This window comes from Limanda limanda, chromosome 22 (genome assembly GCF_963576545.1).
Source record: "Limanda limanda chromosome 22, fLimLim1.1, whole genome shotgun sequence".
Taxonomy (NCBI): domain Eukaryota; kingdom Metazoa; phylum Chordata; class Actinopteri; order Pleuronectiformes; family Pleuronectidae; genus Limanda; species Limanda limanda.
The window spans coordinates 15457618-15481545 of NC_083657.1; the positions used below are offsets into that span (position 1 = coordinate 15457618).

Here is a 23928-nt window from a genome sequence, read left to right on the forward strand (position 1 = left end):
AATGATTTGCTGCCTCTATCTGGCTTGTATAATTGCAAATTTAATATTTTAGTTTAGTTTAGTTTTAGACTCAACAGTCAGAAAACACACCCAATCTTTACAATTTCGGGACATTTTAATGACTAAATGCCAAATTAATTCATCTCAACATGCTCAGAATTGTGATTAATCATCCTGGCTGTTGACATGGTATTCCCAAACAGGCAAGTTGATGGATGGCTTTCAGTCTTTCAAAACCTGAGTTGAACCTTTTAACAACTTGCCCAGAATTGCATGCTCTTGCACAAACTTGAGTTCCACATTTTGTAATGCATCGCAGGCACCACAGCTCCGAATGGTTTCAAGGCTGGGGTGTGCATTAAAATCAACAAGTTGTAAGACACACATCTCACACATTCTAAATGGCCACATGAACGCTGGGCAAAAAGCTTTCCATCATTAGGGTTGGTTAACAAACTCAGTGCATTAAATGGAAAAATGATGCCGATAAGACCGAGTACTTAACTATTTATCTGAAAACTAGGGTTGGTAATCCTGCAAAAGTTAGCTAGAGTCGGCTACACTCTGAGAAAATGGAACCAATAAATCCCTATCCCTCCCATCAGCCCTAATTGAAGCTCCGCCCACAAAACACATGAACGTGCACTGCCTGACAAATGCTAGGAGACGACTTCTCCATGACTCCATAACTTCTGACTATCGTCTCTGCCTCAGCAGTGTATGTCTCTCTGACAGCGCCCCAGACAGGGTCCGTGCAGGCAGCTTAGTCAGTTAGTGACAGACAGGTACACTCACCAATCATTTCATTTCAGTCAGACAAGGGCTTTCCAACTTTAAGTCAATCTGTGCCAAGTTTTGTCAGATGGGTCAGGACGATGATAAGCCGAAAAAGCATCACTGACATCTTCATCTACCTCTGTCAATTAAGAAAAAGATAGCTGGATTAAGTTGTTGTTGGGGATAACTGGGTTGATATTAGCTTAGCACATACACTAGCTCAACCCAACACAAACATTTCTGTTAATTTCCTTGTTTTCATTTTGTGACAGCATGACACATGAACTTTGTAGAAAAAGGTTTCGTAACAATATTCCAACGACTAATCAACTCTTGAAAGATGCTTGCTGTTTTTATGTGTTCAGTGACGCAGCTCCGCTCTCCATCTGGAAGCTGATTCGTTCTCTAAATGCAGCCTAATGGAAACACACATCATTTACATTTGGTTTTTTTCAGGACTTTAGTTCTGAAACTGCTTGACAGCTAGATGGAAAGTGTTCACATGGCTGAGGCAGTCCGCATGATGATGACAGGAATGTGTTTCATGCCAAAGATAAAAGAGCAACATTAGTGGAGCATAAATCCTGGATGTAAAAAGAGACAGAAAGAGAAAGCGAGAGATTATTGTAGTCTCCAGTTGGATTTGTCACATTTAGTGGTCATTACAACCTAATTAGAGCCAGACCTTGTTTTTTTGTGAGTATTCGCGCGTGGCACACAACACGTTGTAAAATGGTGCAGCAGAGATCCTCCTTCTTAGATCACTGGGGAGATTTATTAGGTGAGGGCTGTGGAGAGGATCACACTGAAATGACGAGATCCCATTTTATCTCTTAGTGTGTTCAGTATGTGTGTCTGCACAAACCAACCAGATATGCTGATTTATACTTATATGCTGACACACACCCACATGCACACAAACCTACACCCATGAACAGGTCATGAGTGCCTTTGTTTATGAGACCATGGATGGAATAACTGAACACGGCTCCTTTGCATATTTAAAGATTGTTTTTTCCCATCATGCATTTTGATTGTTCTCATCAACAATTTAATAAGTGATTGATTACTGAAGCCTTTATTTAAGTAGATATGTCAAAGATTTGCTGGCTCAAGCTTCTTAAATGTGAGGATTTGCTGCTGCACCCTGTCTGACATCATCATTTATCGGTGGGATGGTATCCCACTGGGTTCTAGGTAAAGGTGATCGTTTTTCATGAACTCTTGAATATTTTATTAAGCAACTTTCATCCTTAAATCTGAGTTGATGAGTAGTCATTTATGAACTAACATATGAACAAGTATTGTTTTTTATATACTATGAACCGTTATATTATTCTGTTATTCTGTATTTAACTGTTAATTTCTTTTAAATGCATTTTTGTATTGTCTTATGCTGCTTTTACAATTTGTCATGATGCTTTTTTTATGTAAAGCACTTTGAATCGCCTTGATGAAATGTGCTGTATAAATAAACTTGCCTTGCCTTGCCTAATAAATGACGCAGATATACAAATGTGGCCAAGGAAGGTAATGTCCCACACATATTAAATGCCTTCCCTGGAATGTATTTATATATTTAGTTATAGGATTGACCGAATGACAAGATTTCAAGAGCGAGGAAATGGTGTCAATATGTCCTGTGTCCAAGTTTGATCGTCAATAACAAGTTTGTCCCTCGGGGGGAACGACTGCTCTGCGACAGAGTAACATACACATCATCTCTTTGTCTCTTACCTAATGTCGAGTGTCACACATGTGAGTATCATGCATCGCAAACAGTTACACCCTGTGACACCACTAGCATCTATAGCGTCTTTAACTCAGCTGACTGTCCTGAGGCCACCTTGTCACATGTCACATGGTTTGCAGTAATGTCGCCAGGCTTAGCTGTTAAATTACACAATTGACTACACATATTCCTTGCTGGTTGAGAATGGATCAACTAACCAACATAATCAAATTCATAAAAAGAATAATATTTGACATTTATTCAAGTTTGATGAAGTTTTAGTTTTTTCCGGGTAAGTTTGGTTTGATTAGTTATTTAAAGCTATTAAAAACGTGGTGAGACGTCATGCTCGACAGCTGAAGCTGACTCACAACCTCACAACCGCAGCTCCATCCCCCATTCACTCCTTCACAGACCCTGGCTCCACATGCACAAAATGGGAGTGTTCGTATCCAGGATATTTGGGCTTTACTTCTGGATAGGGGGGAGGATGTAGACAGGTGTGGTCCATCTTTATATACAGTCTATGAGATGGCAAAAAAACAATGACCTATTTTAGCATGGTGCTAGGAAAATGTTTTACCTTGGACACTGGCTGCAAACCTGTAAAGTTACACACTGCTGTAAGAGCATAATGTAAACTAAAGACGGACTGTGTTCAAATCCATATATTCTGCAGGGATGGAACGTAACATTCTTAGTAACTGAGTAAACTGAGTATATACACATCATGGAGTTGCTGTATAGTTTCAATACTGTCCAAATGGCCACCTCAATTCTTCCCCTGAGCGATTTATCATTAGCACGATAATACTGTCACTTCACCAAACATTCACTGTTGTACTGCAAATCCAATGAGGTCCTCGGACTAATTATTCCTTATATAACAGTGAGTATTTAAAATGGCTGCCACAGGCTTTGGGACTTGACTGATGCATCTTCTGAAGCCGCAGGCTCTCAGTCTTGCATTGAGCGCTGGTTTGGCTCGGCACTGAGCCGTGACGGGTCACAGACAGACCGTGGCCAAGGCCGTCTCTTCCTCCACACTCCCCTATTCCTCAGATGTCTCTCTCCTCTGTGTTGCACTTATTCACCCACATGTAACTCAGAGCTGATGCTTTAGAAAAGACTTTACTGCACACATTTAAACACGACTGAAAAGGGTTGTTGAGTGTTTTGTCTGCACTAGATCTTCTTTATTTCTTCAACTCCCAATCTGTTTACTCCTTCTTGTGCCTCCTCTTTTGCATTCTTCTCCTCTTGCTCTCTCCCGTCCTTTTGACCATCTATCTTTTTTTTCTCCCTGTAGCCTGAAATTTATACAACTTAAGAAGAATGGAGGGTGGAAAGAAAGAGAGAAAGAGCAGAGCAGCTTTTTTTTCTCCGTCTGGACGGCTTATCCAGAGGTCAGTGTGGAAATGTGATGAATGGTAATTTCAGAGCAGAGAGACGGCAAGAGAGAGACACAGAGCTGGAAGAGAATAAAAGATAGAAGCTGGGTTTCTATCCAAGTATATTTATGAGAACTGTACTTTACTGCCGCTCTTCTGCATGTTGGTATTTTTTATTATATATAGGCTACATTTCCAATTAGCATGTTTTAGTGTTGTAATTGTTGGCTCTGGCGTGTTTAATTTTCCAATCTCAGCATTTTCCTCTATGTTGCTGCAGCATCACATCAGTAAAATTTCCATCTTGCCCGATATCATTCGTGCTGCACACTGCCAATCGAGTCGAGTTGTTTTTACCCAGATTGAGTTTGCACATTTGTCCGATGACATATTGTGTCAGCGCGAGAGACGAGCTGAATTAGGAATAAGTGTGTGTGCGCACGCATGCGTACACTACTGGGCAATGTGATACCCTCAAGTTCAGGGACTACCATACAGAAGCAATGCAATTCATTTATAGTAATCATCTGCTTATAGTAATACATATGGCTCGGGACAAACGGGATCATTATAAGCAGTTGTGTTTGATATTCACTCACTGCTAAGGGAATTAAATTGTTCTGGTCTTGTGACAATATGAAAGTTATTAGCAGACGCTTAAGTCGAAAAACAACTTCCTCAGTCATTTGTCATGTGGCTGTTCAACATGTTTGATCAAAAGCTGAAGAAGAAGAAGAATGTAATGAACCAACAGGATGAGACTTCCAGTCGTAAAAGAAGAGCACTGCTGTACCTTGTATTTTCAAAAGCTGATTCGATTGTAGAATGGAAAAACAGCTTTCCCAGAAAACCTGGGCTGTCGTTTCCAGACACACACACCGGAGGAAGCTGAGGCTGTGCACTGGTTCTAATTAAAAACTGCATTGTAAGGCCTTGTGTCTCTCTTTGTGTGTGTGTGCGTGTGTGTGTGAGTGTGTGTGTGTGTGTGTGTGTGTGTGTGTGTGTGTGTGTGTGTGTGTGTGTGTGTGTATGTGTATGAGAGGATGTAAAACAAGGAATTGCGGCTTATTGTTATGGTGAGAGGGTTTTGTGAGCCAATCACAGCCACCTGCTTTCCATCACAGGCATCTGCTCCAACATTAAAAACACACACACACACACACACACTCGTTACAATAGAGATGTAAGAGTTGTCACTGAGTGTCAGGGTGATGCAAGGCTTAGTGTAGACAGGAATGACTATCCTTTCTGTAAGTCACTGGAAGAATGCATCTTAAATGAATTCCATGTCCCATTGTATTACCAGAATCACATTGCTCAAATCTGAATTTGTCCGCGTTGCTGTGGCAATAAGTGACATTTATGTCTTTCACCTGTCAGATGTCCAAATCACAGACTGGAACTGTCTCACTTATACCACAATACAACAAGGTATGGTGACATCCTACAGAATATACAGTATATATGTGTGTGTGTGTGTGTGTGTGTGTGTGTGTGTATTGCTATTTATATACACATTTCAAAGTGAACATACAGAGAATCATGGTGTCCACTTGTTAAGTTGGTGGCCCACTTCCCTGCATGTTGCCGAGTTAACTCAGAGGTTACAGGTAACAGCATCTTGGGGTCAGAGTAGGAGTCTTACCAGCCAGGGATGCGGGATCGCAGGGAGGGGCATCTGGGGGGGGGCCGGCAGACCGCTGTGGATCTCTGACTTGAATGAAGGCTCTGAGGAGAAGGAGAAAAGAGACAGAGGAAGAGGAATCAGAGGCAGTTCTTCATTGTATGTCCATACTGGCATAAAGAGGAGGGACTTTACAATAGTTGATATTTTAAAGTTCAATGGGAATGTTTTCTTCACCATCAGGGTGTGTCCCAGTGATCTTTTATTTCTGCCTCATTACGTGTTTGAGTTTTAGGAGGGTTAATGCAATGACAGCGTGGGGTTGGGCTGACAGTTGTCATTATGCTGCAAGAATTTGCATGCTTAAATGGCAGTATTTGCATGTCCATTTTGAGAGTCCCCGAAAATGACGAGACATGGAACACTAAGATGTCACACTCTGTTGAATTCCTTAGAACTGCATGGTTTACACATGGTTGCACAGTGGTGTTACAGAGTGGTGGTGCTGACAGCCATGTGCACACAAACTGACAACAGCCCAGTTAATTATATACAGCTGATACCAACAAGCACTGGCTTTTTTCCTATTTTGAACTGCGACAACGACGTTCAGCGCCCAAATTAGTTTTTGTTATGTAACTGAATTGCTTATACATGCATTATTAGTGTGTGAGCTTTAGTAAGACTTTAGTTAAAAAGTAGCAAAAAAGCGATGTTGGCTTTAGTTTGAGCTGTGGTTATTGTAGAGCCGTGTTAAGACATTTACTTTGGAAAAGTCTGTTCAGTGGGGTACGTACTTTGTACAGAGTTTGCCTTTCACACAGCAGAAGATTCTCCGGTCAGACGGGTTCACAACAAAATAAAAATCTCCTAGCATTCAGGCAAAGGTTGGCGCAGCATGTAGGAGACAGGACGTCATTATTATAATAAGTATTTTTTATCCTGACATATTTGTATATCAGTTTTCCATCCTACGGGTCCCACTCACTCCTGGCGAGGAGTCTTCCAGATAACTTCCTGCTGTATTCTCACACGGGCTCATTCGGACACTATCCAGAGTTTTTACCAGGAGTCTGGTAGGAGAAACTCCAGAGAATGTCCACAGCAGCTGACTATGAGATTTGCGTTCCCACATACAGCCCCTCTGGATAATTTTGGGAGATTAAATAAATATCTGAGAGCAGTTCAGAAGGAAATTGTTTGTTGGAAGAAATGCAGAAGCAAGAGGTCAAGCTTAATGACTCCAAGTCCCTACTCTAAGTTACGGATGTACAGTATGTAGCCAGCAAGTGCATCATGGAATCTGATCACAGCAGGTCGACCTGTTTCTGCACCCATTAGTAAATCTACAGCAGGAACTGGGTGTGTTAATGTGTTTTATGAATTTTCTGCACTACACCGCATCTACAATTATTTCATTAAAATATACACAAGCCTGAAAAGAATGTTGGTATATGAACCTCTAGACTTGTTAGGACAAGAAGTGAGTCCCAGACAGTGAGGTACACAGAGGAAAAACCTGGCGAGCAAACGTTATATCACAGACCCTTTGCAAACAAGCGGAGGAGACATCTCAAACTTATCTAAGCAGGCATCTGGATGAGTTCAGGGTCAGTGAGTTTCAGTTGTTGACTCTATATATTAACAACATGTCATGAAATGTTGCTGTTACTGTCAGCGCCAGGTAATAAACTCGTGACAACACCGGTAACAAAAAGAACTGTCGGCTCTTTCTGAGATCTTCAATGTTAGATTTGACTGCAGGCAGCCTCGCTCTTAAAGTTGTCGGCATGTTTTTCTCCTAAATTAAGACAGTTGTTGGTCAGAGAGTAGAGCGGGGCAACCGCTAACCAGAAAGTCGGTTTGATACCATGCTACTCCACTCTCTGTATGCAAAAATGTGGTAGAATTTACCCCTGACGGCTTTGCTGGCAGTGTGTGATGCAACTTATCCTGCAATAAGACTCTGTGTCTCTTTATGTGACTATACTGCTGCTCAGAGCAGACAACCAGGGCAGGCAGCTGTGGCTTTGGGGATAGAGAGGGTCGTCCGCTAACCAGAAGGTCAGCAGCTCGATCCCAGTCTCCCCCATTCTGCATTACCCCTGGAGGCTGTGCAGGCAGTGTGTGTAAGTCTATAGTGTTTCTAAGGAGTGCTGTTGCTTGTCATCTAACCTTTGTCCGAGAGGACTCTGTGGAGGATTTTGGAAAGGTGCATCTTCTTCTCTCGGACCCCAGCACTCAGGTACTCCCTGTCCAGCAGGTCCAGGAACAGACGAAGCTCACACACCAGCTCCTCCATCGCTGCAGGACAAACAGAGAAGACATTATTATTTAGGACACTGGGGATGTTTATTCCATCTGCTACATTATTCACTACAGCAACTTACAGCGCACAACCTGCTGGAGGCTCTATTATCTAAATATTAAGCTTGTGTAATAATTCCTCTTTGAACAGAAAAACTGTGCACGCACAACTGAGCTAAAAAGCAGCTGGAACACAGGGACAAAGTGAATGTTTTTTCTAGTAATACATCTAAGTCTTGGTTATGACATCACTTGTCAAACCAACACATCCAAAATCAGGTCAAAGTCCTAAACTTTGAGTTTTGTCTCAAGTTGTACCAAGTCCCTTAAAACATGTTCAGTTCTTTCCTTGACAAACCACAGTTAGAAAAGGACATCTATCGCCATTAGTACTGTAGGCCATTGGCGACATTATTCTACAAGCATTCTCGTCTGACATCAAACTCAAAGAGAAGAAGGAGTAGAAAATGAGGAAGTAGAAAAAAAGGAGATATGGAGAGGAAGCCAGTGTGTAAATGGTACCAGAGAGAATGTAGAAGAGACTGCATCCTTTTTAGGCTGCATTTGAAGACTAATTTTGGCACAGCGGCCCAACTTGACTGTCCCAATTCCAAACGCAGCCGACAATTGTGTCCTTCCGCACCCGAGCAATATATGGCTCCACCAGCTAGATCATTCCCGGCCCAACTTATCCCATGATTCATTGTGCTTCTATGACAAACAGTTTTTCAAAGAGGAAGTGGCCAAAAACTAAATTTCAATGTTTTTAATCAACTGAGGGACATTTTCGTCTGTAGCTCTGTTGCTAGGTGACGTTCTGCAAGGGCGGAACCAGTCGGTGCAATGAGAAGACCAGATCTTGTCGTTTCAGTCCGGCCAACGCAGTCTACGCTGCTAATGAAGGATGCAGCTGATGTCAGCCGTGTACACCGGGTCGTCCAAAAGGATGCAGCCCCTGGATTGACAGAATTTTGGCTGAGCCAGAATTTGGAGACAAGACACAGAAGTGGAAACAAGTGACACAGAGATGGCCGCTGTTTGGAGAAACACCTCTATCCTGTCAGACGTCCAAAGCACGGACTGGAACGGTTTATCTCACATACATCACAATACAACACAACTAGTCTGTGTGCTGCAGCCTTTGTCTTCAGTTTTTCTTAATCCAAATAAATTTTGATCTAATTCTCCACACTTAGTTAGGCACAATGTCATTATTATAACCGTCAGGGATGATCCTGAAGTATTGAACCCAGTCACAGCATTGTTCATGAATCATTACTCGCTCCTATTGTACTGTATGTTTGAGCTAAGCTGTCTGCAGTGTCTCTCCTGCACTGTAAGCCAACATTAAACAGATGCTGAACAAAAGCAAAACACAGTTATATAACAGACGTGTACGTGAGCGGCCAGGCACGGAGATGAAAGACACAGCTCTGAGTCAGTCGGTCAATCATCCAATCAAATAACTCCCCATTCCAAAATGGAGACCCGGGGGGGGGCTGATAGCAACCCGGCCAGGACAGACCTGGCAACACACCTGACAGACAGATAGCCGCAGAATTACAGCAGCTGGCGGAAAAATAAGCCACGGCCAACAGCTCAAAAACAATACAACATAAACTAAATATAGCACAGAGATAGAGGCTTAGGTATGCCTGTGTGTGTGTGTGTGTGTGTAGGGGTGTCACGATACCAAAAATTCAGTAGTCGGTGCCAATACCAGTAAAATAACACGATTCTCGATGCCAATTTCGATACCACGGTAAAAAAAAAGTGCATTATTTGGATGTTGTTAATGTCATATACGGTAATTCAATGTGCTTGCGCTGCGCATATACTGAGGGTTATACGGTAGTTGCGGTCGCATGTGAGTGACGCTTTGTTGTGAGACACGTTATGCATTAAATGATACATCTGCCTCACGCCGGGTTTACACCGGATGCTGAAGCGACGCCAAAGCGACTCGTAAGCGCAGGACCAAGCCTTAAATAACAGCTGGCTCCCGTCCACTCCCATGCGCCGCTTCAGCTTCCGGTGTAAACAACCATGTGCCGGCGCGCTAAGGATTAGCGCGGAGCGGCGGCGTTGCTTCCGTGTCCGGTGTAAACCCGGCGTCAAACGCAAAATACTTCCATACACGACTCTTTTTGCCTTTTTAATAAACAAGTCGAGGTGGGGCGAACGCTGCAGCCGCAGTTGCCGTCTTGGTTTTCAGAATGTAAACGTCGACTGGCGCAGCACCGATGCTAATGCTAAGTTGCTAACAGCTGCTGGCATCGAAGCTGACGGTGCATACGGTACTTCAAAAACTTGGGCATCGGCATCGTTTTGTTATGTTAGTATCGAAAGGTATCGTAGGTATCGGTTCTCGTGACATCCCTATGTGTGTGTGTGCGCAGTATCTAAGAGTGTGTTTATGTTTCTACACTTTCACACTCTGTTATCTGAGAACTTGTTGTGATATGGATGGCAGCAGATTGAGATCATGCTGTATGCGTGACTCTGAGCAGCCATGCCGTGCACAGGCGCCTCCCTCTGACTGAGGGCTCTGGTCTGTTTTGGGGACAACTGAAGCTTTTCGTCAACATCTGATAACATCGGTGGTGACGACATCTTACTGCAGAGCAGCTGCAGAATTAAAACATGGGGTTAAGTGGCGGTAATGATGATGCGTTCACTGTGTTCATTTGCAGTCCTGCACTGCGTCCCACTGACATTAGGCTGACCTGCTTACGCTAACTTCTTTCTGTAAAACAAATACAGTGCAAACCAGATAAAGTGATAATTTGTTTATATGGTTTAAAAACCTGAAGAAAAAAAATGTTACTCAATGAAGTATGGATAATGCGTGATGATCAGTGTTGATATTGTGGTGTCATTTCAAACAAATCGACATTTAAACTGTAGTGGGTGAGAGACGTCAACAGAGTCTGTGTGTGTGTGTGTGTGTGTGTGTGTGTGTGTGTGTGTGTGTCTAAGAGAGAGAGAGAGGTGAGCAGCGGTCTCAGTGTGTGCATGCGTGTGTGTGTGTGTGCGTAATGTCACCTTTCCCTCAACTTCTGGGACTATAGCAGAAACTACACAATTTGACTATTGTAATCAACAACCACACACACACACACACACACACAAACACACACAGACACACTCGAGTGCAAGCCCCACCCCTGTACATTCGCAAACCCTCCCTTGTCCCAGCTTCTTAGTAGTGAGGATTTAATGCTTTTCCTCGTCTAATGTTACAGTAAATGTAATTATATTTTGGACTGTTGGTCGGACTAAACGAGACATTAATACTGACCAAACAGTTATTCAATAGATCGTAAAAAAATAATGGGCACATTAGACCGTCATAAACATGCCGGCCGTTGGAGTCCCAATAAGATTTCAAGGCCATGGAAAGCAGCAGGATTCCTGCGTCTCGACCACACAAACATTCAAAATGGAAGCCAGACACATGGACAAAGAAGAACTGGGTTCCATAAAGGCAGCACACACTTAAGTCGAAGAGTTACACCAACTCATAATGGAGTCAAATTAAATCCATTTCTTACAGATAGAAAAGTCCCAGACGGAGACGGCGCTCACGCCCCCTGCCAAGTTAGTAGTGATACGTTTATGTTCTTTACACAATCATATTAAATCAGCTCCGTCTACATTCAGGCTGAACACACAGGAGGTGGACTGATCTGACCTCAGTGCTAAGTGGCCCAGCAGTGTAAATCTAACCAGCCCCATAGCTGCTCCACAGGTTTAACTCAGGTGAGAGATTAGATCAAGGCTCTGAGCAGGGACTAGATGTTCTTACTGTTTAATGCCAAATACCTGCAGTGACGCAACCAACCACTAATGTCTCCTTCAAAACACGTCGGAATACCATATCGGATTGTAACTGATGCCACCTATCACACAGGTATCTACGAATAACCAGAAACAGGTGAGTGTGCTGGTCGCTAGGGATCAGCAGAGGGAAATCATTCCAAAACATTTAATCCAGAGTATCTCTGTGTTCCCACATTCACGTAGGTTTCCGAGGCAACTGTATTCCATTTTCATAGGCGTAGAAGAGGTGTGGGCAGTGGGCAGCAGCTCTGAGGCTGGAAACAGAGCTGCTTTCAGGCATTCCTCACATATTCAGATTATCCAACAGGAGAGAGGTGGCGGAGGGGTGTGAAGGGAGTAGGACCAGAAAAGAGGTAATGAAAGGTGAAGGAGCCAGGAAAGTTGCCCAAAGTGTGTGCTTCCTTGTGGTGGGAGATGGAAACACCTTTTTACAATAAGTTCTGACATATCAAACAGTTAAGCCACATGACTGAGGAGCTGTTTCTCATTCTAGAGAAGAAGACCAATAACTTGCCCAACTGAGAATAGAGTACTGAACCCCTCTTTTTTTCTCTCTGTGATGCCAATTTGGTTTCGTCTTTTCTAAGTGTCTTTGGCAGTTGGCAAAAACTTGCTTTATTCCTGGTTCATGACCTCAGCTTTTTATACTCTGTTCAATATTGCCATGTTTAATGTTTTTGGTCCGAAGCAACATAACAGGTGTAAGTGGTTCCTCGGACGAAGGTCTGAAAAGAGGTTGTCTTTGTCCGGATCAAAGGAAACATGGTTTGGATCATTTGCTGTCTGGAAATATTGAAAGGAAAGTCCTGACATTCTGACCGCAGCTCACAGTCTTCACCTCTGAAGATATAATGCTGAATATACAAACAAACGAGAATATTCATTCCACTGGTATCATTACAATAACTATATTGCAGTGGCAATGAATCTACTGAAGTCAACCGAGTCGTTCATGTTCTCCATTCAAACAGAGAGATTCCTTTGATAAATGCCATTTGTTCAAAACATTAAGTGAAAAAAATAACCGAATTAACAACACGCCGACTTTAGACACACGTCTGTCTATAAACTAATCAATGTCAAGTTTAGTTTGATGCAGCCCATGTAACCGATGATGACAGGGTGTACGTTTTCAGTCTGCTCCCTAAACTGCAATGTAAAACCGAAACTAACCAGATCAAATTTGAACCTCTGTTCGGACCATGGTCTGGACTTTCAGCTGTGAAAATGACCGAAAACAATAACATTTCAAAGAGAGATTGATATTATTTGTCTTCAGTCATGTCAAAATAACTCCATGGGTCCACTCTGTATGGTGCCTGGAGCTGTTTTTCATAATACGACCAAACAGTTCCAATGAGGGAAAATCTTTATCCACAAGCAAACAGTGACAGTATTGATTTTCTGTTTCATACATGAAGATTGCCCCTGGGCACACATCTGCATCCAACACCTTAAGGGATAAACTGGAGCTCCAGCTGTGCGTGTCAGGTCTTTATCAGCCAACATCAGTGTTTATGTTATTGCCAAACAACCAGGCAGGTGGAATCAAATTGTTGCTCACATGTGTTCCTGTGGCTGAAAAAGAACCAATCCCTGCAGAGATATGGCAGCAGAATAATATCAGTGATTTTAAAGAGGACATTTCCATGCAATGTCCAGGTGTCCACAAACTTCAGTTAAAAAACGATTCAACATTAACAACATATTGGATTTTATTATATAGTGAACTGGGAAACTCTTTATGGAGGAAATAACCAGAGGAAAAAAGTGACTATTCCTCCAGAGACGACAACCGTGTAAGGAACAACAGTAAAATCTCTGACCACTGACGAATGTACAGTATAATACATCACGTCACCTGGCCCTTGTTAACTATGCTTTCGGGAATATGTGCCCGACTTATAATTAATTCAAATGATCCTTTACATTAGCATGAGGTAATCTACAACATTTATCCAAGTCTAATAGCAGTAAAACTACACGCATCACATCTTTAAACTTCCCTTCATGGTCAGATGCAGGCGTCATCAATCATGTATCTGTCAGTTTCTATTCAGATGTACAAATCCACAGAGCAACACTAACATCCTCACTGTACCACTACACATTTACGCACACACACACACTCACTCGCACACACACCCTGGATGGCAATCATCGAGCCCGTTTTTACGTTGCATCAAGCACACTTTACTGCCCCATTTGCTGTTTCATAGAGCTTTGTGCAACCTGTGCAATACTTTACCTCCACTAGGGTGGTCAAAAAGCTGCATGTATGTGTGTGTGTTGGTGTCTGTGCGTGCGTGACTGCGTGTCATTAAAATCCTGAAGGAACAGATCACCAAAGATGGGCGAGGGAAAGTGAAGTGGCACGGTGCGTGGAGGACCACCCTCAGACCAGGCCCGAGGGCGAGCAGGAAAATACCTCATGGTGCAAACAAACCACCACCGCCCTTTCTTCTAGATCTCACTCCTTTCTTCCCCCCTTTGTCCACCTGTCTTTCAACTCCCCCCTTCACTTCCATTTCCTTCACTGTCAATGTTTCACCTCAAATCACATTTCCTGCTCCGAACTCCATGATAAAAGCTTGTGCATTTATTTGTTCATAAACAGTGTTGGGAATGATACTTTCAAAACGTATTCCGTTACAGAATACAGAATACATGCCCAAAAATGTAATCTGTAACGTATTCCATTACATTAACTAATCTGAGTAACGTATTCTGAATACTTGGAATACTTCCGGTTTGTATTGCATTTTTTAAGTGTATGATTGCGGCGTTGTTATAGTCAGTGGAGCAGCAGCAGTTTAAACTCTCTCTCCGCCGATGCGGCGGGCCAGCTGGATGTCCGGCTCCCATCCTCTCCCACCTCTGTGCCGGCCCCACCGGAGGCTGAAGGACCCCCCCCCCCCCCCCCCCCGCGCCAAGGCTGCCTCGCGCCGTGCAGCGATCGTTTCGGCGTCGAGTCTATTTTTTTTTTAGCTTGACGCGAGCGTATCGCTCCAGGAAACACACTGAAAAATGATTTGAAACGATATTGATGACATTTTATATGATATAAATGATAAAGTATGCATCCCATAGTTTGTATTCCCCTTCTGTTGTCCTGGAGTTTTAATTTTACCAATTTTACCGATCACATTATTAAATGCCCCCCTCTGCCCATCCACTACAGACACACAAGCAGTCATAAAGATAAAAAGAGAGGGGGGGGGGGGGGGGGGGGGCGGAGAATACGTAATTTACCCTCGACACCCGACATTGAACGGAGCAAACAGCGGAGAAGTTCTTGAAGATGGATGACATTAAATTGGGACGCTGTTACAGTTAATGTTGGAGCAACAAGTGACTATATGCTTTTATACTACTGGGTCAACGGGTGATATTATTAGCGCTGCCCGGCGCTTCAGCGTCCGGTGTGAACCCGGCGTGCCTCGCTGGTCTCCTGCAGAGCCATGACAGCAGAGCTCTGGGAGCGCAGGTCGGTCTTCTCTCACCAGGCGCTGGAAGGGCAGCTTGCGGATCAGCAGCTCCGTAGATTTCTGGTAGCGACGGAAGTCTCTCAGAGCCAAGGTCCCGGCCCCGAGCCGGTAGCGGTGAGGCTTCTTCACGCCGCCGGGGGAAGGTGCGCTCTTACGGCAGCCCTGGTCTCCAGCTGCTTCCTGGGGGTTTTGCCGCCGGTGGATTTACGAGAGAGTGAATAAACTCGAGAAGTACCGTCATGTAATCCACTGATTTCAACAATGTAACTGTATTCTGAATACCATCTATTTAATTTGTAACTGTAACGGAATACAGTTACTCATAATTTGTATTCTAAATACGTAACGCCGTTACATGTATTCCGTTACTCCCCAACACTGTTCATAAATATGGATTCTGATCCGTGTGTTCCACCACCAACCACATTTGCTGTGTCAACACTGTGCTTTGCATGTCAAATGTTAGCAGCTCCTTTCACACAAAAAAAAAACAATTAATCCCTCCACACACACACAGATAAAAAGTGACTAAAAAACCCCAGACAAGTCAGAGGGATGTTTTCACTGCGAGCTTTTGTGCGAGCTCGGGACACACCGGGGTTTTCCTGGGTGAGTGTATGAGTGTGTGTATGTTTGTGCAAGGCAACGGGGTCATTTTTGGGTCTGGTGGAGAACTTGAGACCCTGCGGCTCCGCTGTTGTCGGTGCAAAAATGCTTAACCAGGTTAGAGGGAGGAGAAAACGTGCCCTCTTCCCAGAATACAGCTGCTGTGATTGACAACACACTGACAGACGCTATCCCACTATGTGTGTGTGTGTGTGTGTGTGCGTGTGTTTCAGGTGTCTGTTTATTGTTATTAACAGTGTCTTAACACTTCTGGGATGTGTTTAGTCTGGGCTTCCGAGAAGTTTTCAGTTCAGGAACGCACACACACTCACACACGCGCACTGCTCAAAAGACTTTGCGTCCTGACTTGAACAAGTCACACACATGATTAAAATAAATCCAGCTTCTCTCACTCAACATCTTTTTTTTTTTATTCCTTTGTGAAAATTTGTGCGACTCATTGTAATTTCAAACCATCAACACCATAAAGCCAGTCCACTCCCATAAATCTTCATAGGTTTATATGGATAAGTGGAGGTTATCACGGCTGTGACTGAAGTGACCTGGGTTCAATTCTCATACTCTCAATAGAGATGTTTCTTACAGCATGGTGATGAAAATCCACGTTTTTTCAATTGAATCAGGCTCAATTCATCAGCACACAAAACAGCTGGAGGTGAATCTGTCCAGTGTAGGGCTGTCATTCTAAAAAAAAACTAAACAATGAGATCTGACACAACTGATTGGAATAAATTCAAATTGAACTCACATGCCCATTTAATCCTAAACTATGTTTTCCAACTGACACGATGAGGTGAAGGTGTTTGTTTCTCAAGGGTAAAGTATGGTGAGAAGAATGAGAGTGATGATCCAGCTTCGTCTTACAAGCAAATGTTACTTCACCATAGGTGTGAATGTGAGTGTCTATATGACAGCCTTGTAACCGGTTTTCGACCTGTCCAAGGTGGACCCTGCCTCGACCCCAATCTGACGTAATATCTTCTGTTTACACCACCTTTAGTGTAATGGGAGCACTGTTGCCAACAAACACGCAAAACATTGAGAAAATGGAAAAATCACTAAGGTCCATCAAAATTATTCTGATATTTAATTCAACATTGGACAAGAATGTCTCTAGGTAGACTCACTCAGCGTCTCCCATTAAGTATTCATCTGTGGCAGCCCGCCAAATTCTAAGTAGTGCCGCTAGAGTTTCATAACAAATCACGCTACACTTCTTAAAGTAATACAAGGGATCTCTCACTTTGGTGTGTGCAGAACTTACAGCTGCATGCGGCATATCTCCAGCTTGGGCTAACGAATGCCGAGAAACAACTGAAAGGGTAAAAACAACAAAACCAAACCAATCTGGTTGGGGCGACACATGACAACGAGCCTATGTACTCATCTAGATAACCTGTTCAGGCTGACCTATTATTTGTTACATTTAAATAAGAGAAAATCTTTGAATCCACATCTAAAAACAAATCAGCACATTGCAGGTCTTCTCCGTGGCACGCCATAAAATCTGCTGCCTCCAGCTATGCACTCTGGGTACTAAAACTGAATAAGACGGATGTGCAGATACCATCACTGCACGAGGAGCCTTAACCACTTAATGAGCAAACCCTCAACCAACAAATCATCTCCGGTGAGCACTTTCTGTGGTTCTGGGAAACTTAATGGCACTGTGCGGTGGAGTGTTACAGTAAGGCGGTGGTTGTTGTTAATTGAGGTTGGTTTACGGCCTGGCATCGTCATGGTTACTGCCCCCAGTAGGCCACCAAAACACAGCAGGGCATCACAAGAAGGCATTCATTAGGATAATATACACATGATTACATGGGAACCCACAAATGCAGAGACGTCAAACGACTTTCATCAGCTAAATGTTTAGCAAAAAAGGAGCAGTATCATTTGCAGTGCTATCTTTGTTACTATCTCTGTGTATAAGGTATTTTTTATTATTGTTCTCACCAAAGTCTAAGCTCGGTAGTCAAGCAAAGTATCAGAGCCAATCAAAAAATTCATAGCTTACATGGCTTGAATAGGTTAGTGGATTGAATTTTAAATTATAACATAAAAGTATTGACTGCACAACTCCAGCTTTACGTCAAAGAAAACTGTCAAAGATCTCACAGTCCCCATATCCTTATTCCTAGAGTGGAAATAGGGTTGTGTACTGGTATGTTTGCTCTGCACTGTTGGTGAGAAGCCGTTGAAGTCATGAAATATTACCTAATATCATAAATGTTTCATAAAGGGCTTGGAAAGCCTCGACTTGGACGAGCACCAGCAGAGAGGGAGAGTTATGAGCAGATCAGAGGATATGCGATGCCGCATTAGTTTACGATGAAAGACAAGCTGTGTCTGCTCGCTCCCCTTTTCTCAGGTCTGTAATTTTGAGGTTTGTGTGTTTTCTTCATTCCACAGGAACATGCCAGGGGAACATCAGAGAGTGCGGCTGATTGCTATCGAACTGTACAGGTGGTTTACCGTACGAACAGATGTTTCCTCCGACCGCAAAAACACATGTGCAAAACCCTGGTGAGTGGGGGGGGGGGGGATTAGTGGTGGGGGGATAGGGCAGTGCTGACAGAGGTCTATAGATGATGTGAAAGAAGAGGAGGAAACAGGGAGGGGTCCAAAAGCAAACCAAAGTCAGATAGCGAACGCTCTTTTCGGTATCTCTTTTAAACAGATAATTAGAGGGTGCACAGCGAAAAAAACCTCATGGAGAGGGAGATGGAGGGAGTGGGAAGGGGGTTATACACTATAGACGTTCCAGCGTAGGGATTCTATCTTCTGGTGGGAAGAGAGGACATGTGGTTTCCTTGGTTGGACTGGGAATGGCAGCAGCCTGGGTGTGAGAAATGGGTGTCACGCTGTACAGGTTTTTTTCTATTAGTAAAGTTATGGAAGTTGCAAAGCCACTTAGATCATTCATATATCTCCTGAAGACAAAAAGACCCAACCCATGAATAAGCATCTGGGATTGTCAGTTAAATTGATTTTACAGGAGTCGTTTTAAAGTTAAATACCGTACAAAATTTCACAATAAAAATAAAACCAAAAAGTGAGTTTTGATGGTCATAAACTAAATGTATCATGCATGATAGCCCATACGAAGGAGCAAAAGTCTGCTAAAACAAAACGCTAGAATATGTCATGGGCTAGTTTGCCTTCATGCTAATGATTGGCTTATGACTTGCATTCGACAATGTATCAACATAGAAAGACACAGCAACAGTGGTTCTCTCTGAAAGAGAAAGTTGCTAATTTATTCCCCAAAATTCCCTTGTAGGATTTGTAACTAAGTGCTTTGTCTAAGAGAGTTACTGAGGGAGGTCAGAGAAAGTTGTGGAGATGGCCATACAGACACTGCAATAAAAACAAAACAGGTAAATGTTATTCAGGTGGTTTTACTTTATATATCGTCTTCTCATTCCAACTCATTCTGACCTTGTGAGTTCATCTAACCCAGTCCGATGCAAGTGTGCACACCCATGGGAAAGTCTGAGATCTGCAGGGATGTGTAAATCTTCGCACTGACAGACTATAACAGGCCGAACACTCTCTCTGGTCTCGTGCCAGTAGCATATTTTCTCTCGATGTTCAAACAGTCCTGACAGTCAACATTTCGCAAACAGAAACAGACCGCCATAGACGACCCCCTCCATCACCAGACACACCCATTTGGGCATCTGACACACAAACGCAAGTTGGAACACACCATAACAATCACATCAACACAAGGAAATCCCACATGTAAACACATTATGTGCCCACAAGTGTATCCATTTGTTGTAACTTACTCCACAGCAATTCCTTTGTTGTTGCTGTTCTCTCTACTGCAAGACCTCCCTTAATCTGCCAGATCTCTTGCTGTGTGAGCCGCCACACACTCTACATCACCTCCGCTACCCCTATAACCAATGCAGCTTTGGACATGTAATCCTAAAAGCTTTGTCCAGGGCAGACAGACAGCATCACAAGCTCACAGGCTCATCCTGTTACAATAATAGGCCTATTAAAAGGCACCTTGTGAGGCTCATCAGGAATGATCCTCTCCTAATGGACCCAAATTACCAAGGTAAACATCCATGCCAAGACTAAATGGTACTATTCCAACTGAGGCGGGAGTCCAAAGCTAAATGCTTGGTAGATGATGTTAATTCAGCAGGCCTGTTGCCAATTAGAATTTGGCATACATCATGCTCTCCTGAATTGTGCTCGAGCTTGGCCCAAGATCCGCGTCCTTCTCCCTGTGTTTTTCCAGATGGATATTGACACAGCGGGAAGGCAGGGAGGGCTATGATTAGTCGGCTCAAAAGTTAAAGTCTCTGTTCCCGCATGCCAGCTTACTGACAGGCCGGCTTCGGAGGGAAGGAGAGGGAGATTACAAACTCATTTCTCCTCGCTCCTCTCCATTCTAAGGATCTGTCTCCCCCCCCGGCCCAAGCCACCAAAAAGGGAGGGGCTCACGAGTCGCACAGATGAAAGCTTTTAAACTTCGATCATCATCAGGGCGACTGAGAGTCATGAACAAGGCGGAGAAGGAAAGTGAACCCCCAACTCTAAAGCAGAACCAAATGGACCCAGTGGGCCAGAACAGTGACACCATGTACCCAGTCGGCTCACATCACACACGACCAAATGAATTGCTCGTCGACTCAGGGATTGCGTGAGGAAAGCTGCGATAATGAGTGGCAATAAACACTTAAACACTTGTGCATTTTTTTCCCCCCAAAACATGGCACTCCATAAGTGGGAGAGCGTTTGAGCAAGGACTTGCTGAAAGCGACCCTTGACTCGGTCAAAATAGGTTGCACTGTTTCCCCAAAAATCCCACCAGCAGCTGGAGTCAACGGGGTCAGGAAAGCAAGACAGGGTTCAGTACACCACTACATACAATGGCTTTCTTAGGCCTTCGTAACACAAGCTTTTACAACACCCACATTTCAGACTACGAGTAGTTCATGTCAATGGAATTGCCATGATTGCAAAGGAAGAATACATATGAGCAGATTTCCGTTAAAACTTCACAACTCCTGACCAAGTGCAAAGAATGCAGTCAACAAGTCAGCATCATAGGTTTTTCTTAGAAACACATACATCTTCTAAGTGGCACTTTTTTTGTGACTGCAATCTCTGATCAAATACAGTGAACAATGTAGTTTGATTATAATTCACAATCAAACACCCTTAATCTGAGGTGACATTTTGACAGAACGTGCAACTGTAGTGCCTTTTGTGTCAATATGTGTCATAAATCTATTTTTCAGTCTGCAAAGTAATAATTCAGAGGCTATATTTGGGAGTGGAAATAGTTTAAAGGAAAAAGTAAGTTGCAATAATCTGACTCAAACGTGAAACCCCTTGGCCTCCAATGGAATACGCATTGAGTACCATGCTGCTTTTTGTCATTAAAGCACAAAGTAAACCACCACTGATATTAACCCCTAAAAGGGCACCACCCATCTCTTACATAGCTGCATATTGGTCTAAAACAAAGCCTTGTCCAAATCCTGAAACAAAACACGATCTGTTACATTCTCATGTGCTGCTGAGATGTGACTACAACCCCTCCACACAATGGACGTCTGTCAGAACCTCACCAAGTGCTGGGCAGAGGAGTGCTGCCGGGCTACCCGATACCCTGCAGCTGCCAGCAGTGGCCCTGTTATTGTAGGGCTCCATTCACCACCACAAACAAGAGACATTACAGATAGGGAGCATTTGTGCTGTCATTCCAGGATCATGCTAGTGTGGCTTTACCCCAGTGGTGACCTGAACTGTGTAATATCTGACTGGGTACTGGCAGTTTATGTTGAGCTGGGTAATCTGATCGAAAACAGTGCATGAAAGGCAATGCTTTCAATAACGATTATGAATAAAACTGTAGAGGTGGATGGTCTATGATCTGATGAAAGGAAATAGCAGCCCCTAACTACATACAGTAACCTTACAGCTCAGCTACAACAGTTCAGGAAAGGGTGTTGCTCCAGCGGAAGCCCACAGCACAGTTTGTTGCCATCACTTACAGTAATTTGGAGATTCCTCCTGATCCCTTATTCAATGTTTCACTCAAGCATGCAACATAAAAATGTGTTGTTGCTGTATCTAGGCCTGTTGTCTGGCAACCATAAGGTAATGAGAAACAGACTTGTTTTTAGGGTTACAATGCCGCATGCTTTTGAAGCCATTAGGTGGAAGCGTTAACACCAGAAGAGCATTAGCTGTCACACTGGGAGTCATTGAAGGTAAAAGGGGCTGGCTCTATTTACACTCCATATTACTCTCTTGTATGTTCTGTTCAGTCTGTGGTGGGTAGGTAGCAGCTAGTGGGCAGCCTGGACCCAGCCTAAAGTTTGCTGATCAATCAAGAGTGCTACATGGAATGACTCGGCTCATTAATAGGTCAAGATCTGAACTCCTGCAAGTAACGCCCCATGAAATTGGCAGATGGCTGGATGGAGTTTGAAGGGAAGTTCATAGCTCGTAGCAAGTGACCACAACCCTAATGTCACTGCCAGGGGCTGACTGTCTATCCAGAGGTGCCCTCACCCCCCTTTGACCCCCCACCCACCCACCCACTACCTCACTACCCACTCTTTGGCCTACATTTTTATAAACATTGAGTCATTTCAACATATGTTTCTCCCTTATATTGCTTGATTTCCACTGCTTCTCTCCAGCGCGTGCCAAACTTGTACGAGCTGCCAAGGAACTCAGCACACTGCCAAATAAGAAGTGCGGAGATTTATTGATGAATTTTCATATACAAAAGCATCAATTCTGGTGGAAAAATCTATTTGAGTAAGTAACGTAAACTGAAACCTTCAATCTGTGCAACAAATACCACAACAGCGATATAAGTGACAATGGTAATATTAAAAAGTCAGTAGTGTCGAGTAGTGTCCTGGCAAAGCGAATGGAACTGCAACCGCACACAAGTTCAATGCTTCTCCTTGCGCTGCGAAATCAGAGGTGTCACGCGCTCTGATCTCCTACGGCAGTGAATGAGGAGCGTGCGCGTTGACTCCCCCCCCCCCCGGTCAGAGAGCACGAAGCAGGGGCCACTCACCCCGGCTGGAAGTGAACATCACAGGGTCGCTCCTCATCGTGGAGTCACGCGCGTCGAATCCGCCCGACGACGCACACACAAGCACACGCACAGGAGCAGGCGCGTGCCCGGCGGCTCCCCGGCAGCAGTGCAAATCCCCGCGCTCGCAGTCTCTGGTTCCCTGTGCGCAGAGCCGCTTATTCCCAGTGTGCTCGAACCGGCCGCTGGAACCTCTGTCTTCTTCTTTCAAACTTTTTTTTCCATCTCCTCTTTCTACTCCTCCTCCTCCTTCCTCTCCCTCCTTTCCTCCTCCTCCTCTCTGCTGATGCAAATGTCTCTCTCTCCCTCCCTCTCTCCTCTCTCTCTCTCTCTCTCTCAAACCCTCTCTCTCTCTCCTGCAATCTGCCTGCATGGATAGTTATGCTGCATTCAAATCATGTCGTAAATATGGCAATTCCCTTCTCCCGATTTTGGATATAACGTCTTTTAAAGGGATAGTTCACCCAAAAACTAAAATCCACTCATTATCTACTAACCACCAGAGATGGGTGGGTTGAGTGTTTGAGTCCACAAAAGACTTCTGGAGTTTCAGGGGGAAACAGCGCTGCAGCCAAATGCAAAACAATTGAAGTCAAAAAACACAACAGGAAATAAGGGTTGTCCCTGTGGTGTCATCATAAAACGTGTCTTCTGCAGAGTCATTTGACCCGTGGGTGAAGGCTGATTGTATCCATTCCCATTGCAGACAAAAACCAGATGTCAGCGGTTGTTAATTGTTATTTTCACCAGTGGAAAAGGGGCTGTACAGAAAGTTAGTAACCATCCACTCTCACATTCACACCAATGGTCAATTTAGAGTCTCCAACTAACCTAACTCCAATCTGCATATCTCCTGTACCCGGAGAAAACCCATGCAGACACATGGAGAACATGCAAACGAAAGTAATCGCCTTGTTGTGCGCCCTAACATCAAAACAACACTTGCAATACAACAATTATATGAAAGGCCAGATTTGCATTGCTTCCTTCTTTCCAATCATAACGAAGGGGAATGTAACGGCCAGTTCCCTCAAGCCCATGGATGTGTAGCTCTC

At 43.8% G+C, this 23928-nt stretch overlaps 1 protein-coding gene across 1 annotated transcript in view; it reads right to left on the reverse strand.

Annotated features, from left to right (window-relative positions):
• Positions 1–22912, reverse strand: part of afap1 (actin filament associated protein 1) — a 65350-nt gene extending 42438 nt beyond the window's left edge. The window contains exons 1-3 of the mRNA XM_061066150.1: positions 22856–22912; positions 7700–7828; positions 5546–5628 (exon numbers count right to left, since the gene is read on the reverse strand). Coding sequence (XP_060922133.1) covers positions 5546–5628; positions 7700–7828; positions 22856–22892 — 249 coding nt within the window. The 5' untranslated portion in view covers positions 22893–22912. The remainder of the gene's footprint in view (positions 1–5545; positions 5629–7699; positions 7829–22855) is intronic.
• Positions 22913–23928: the final 1016 nt, after the last annotated feature.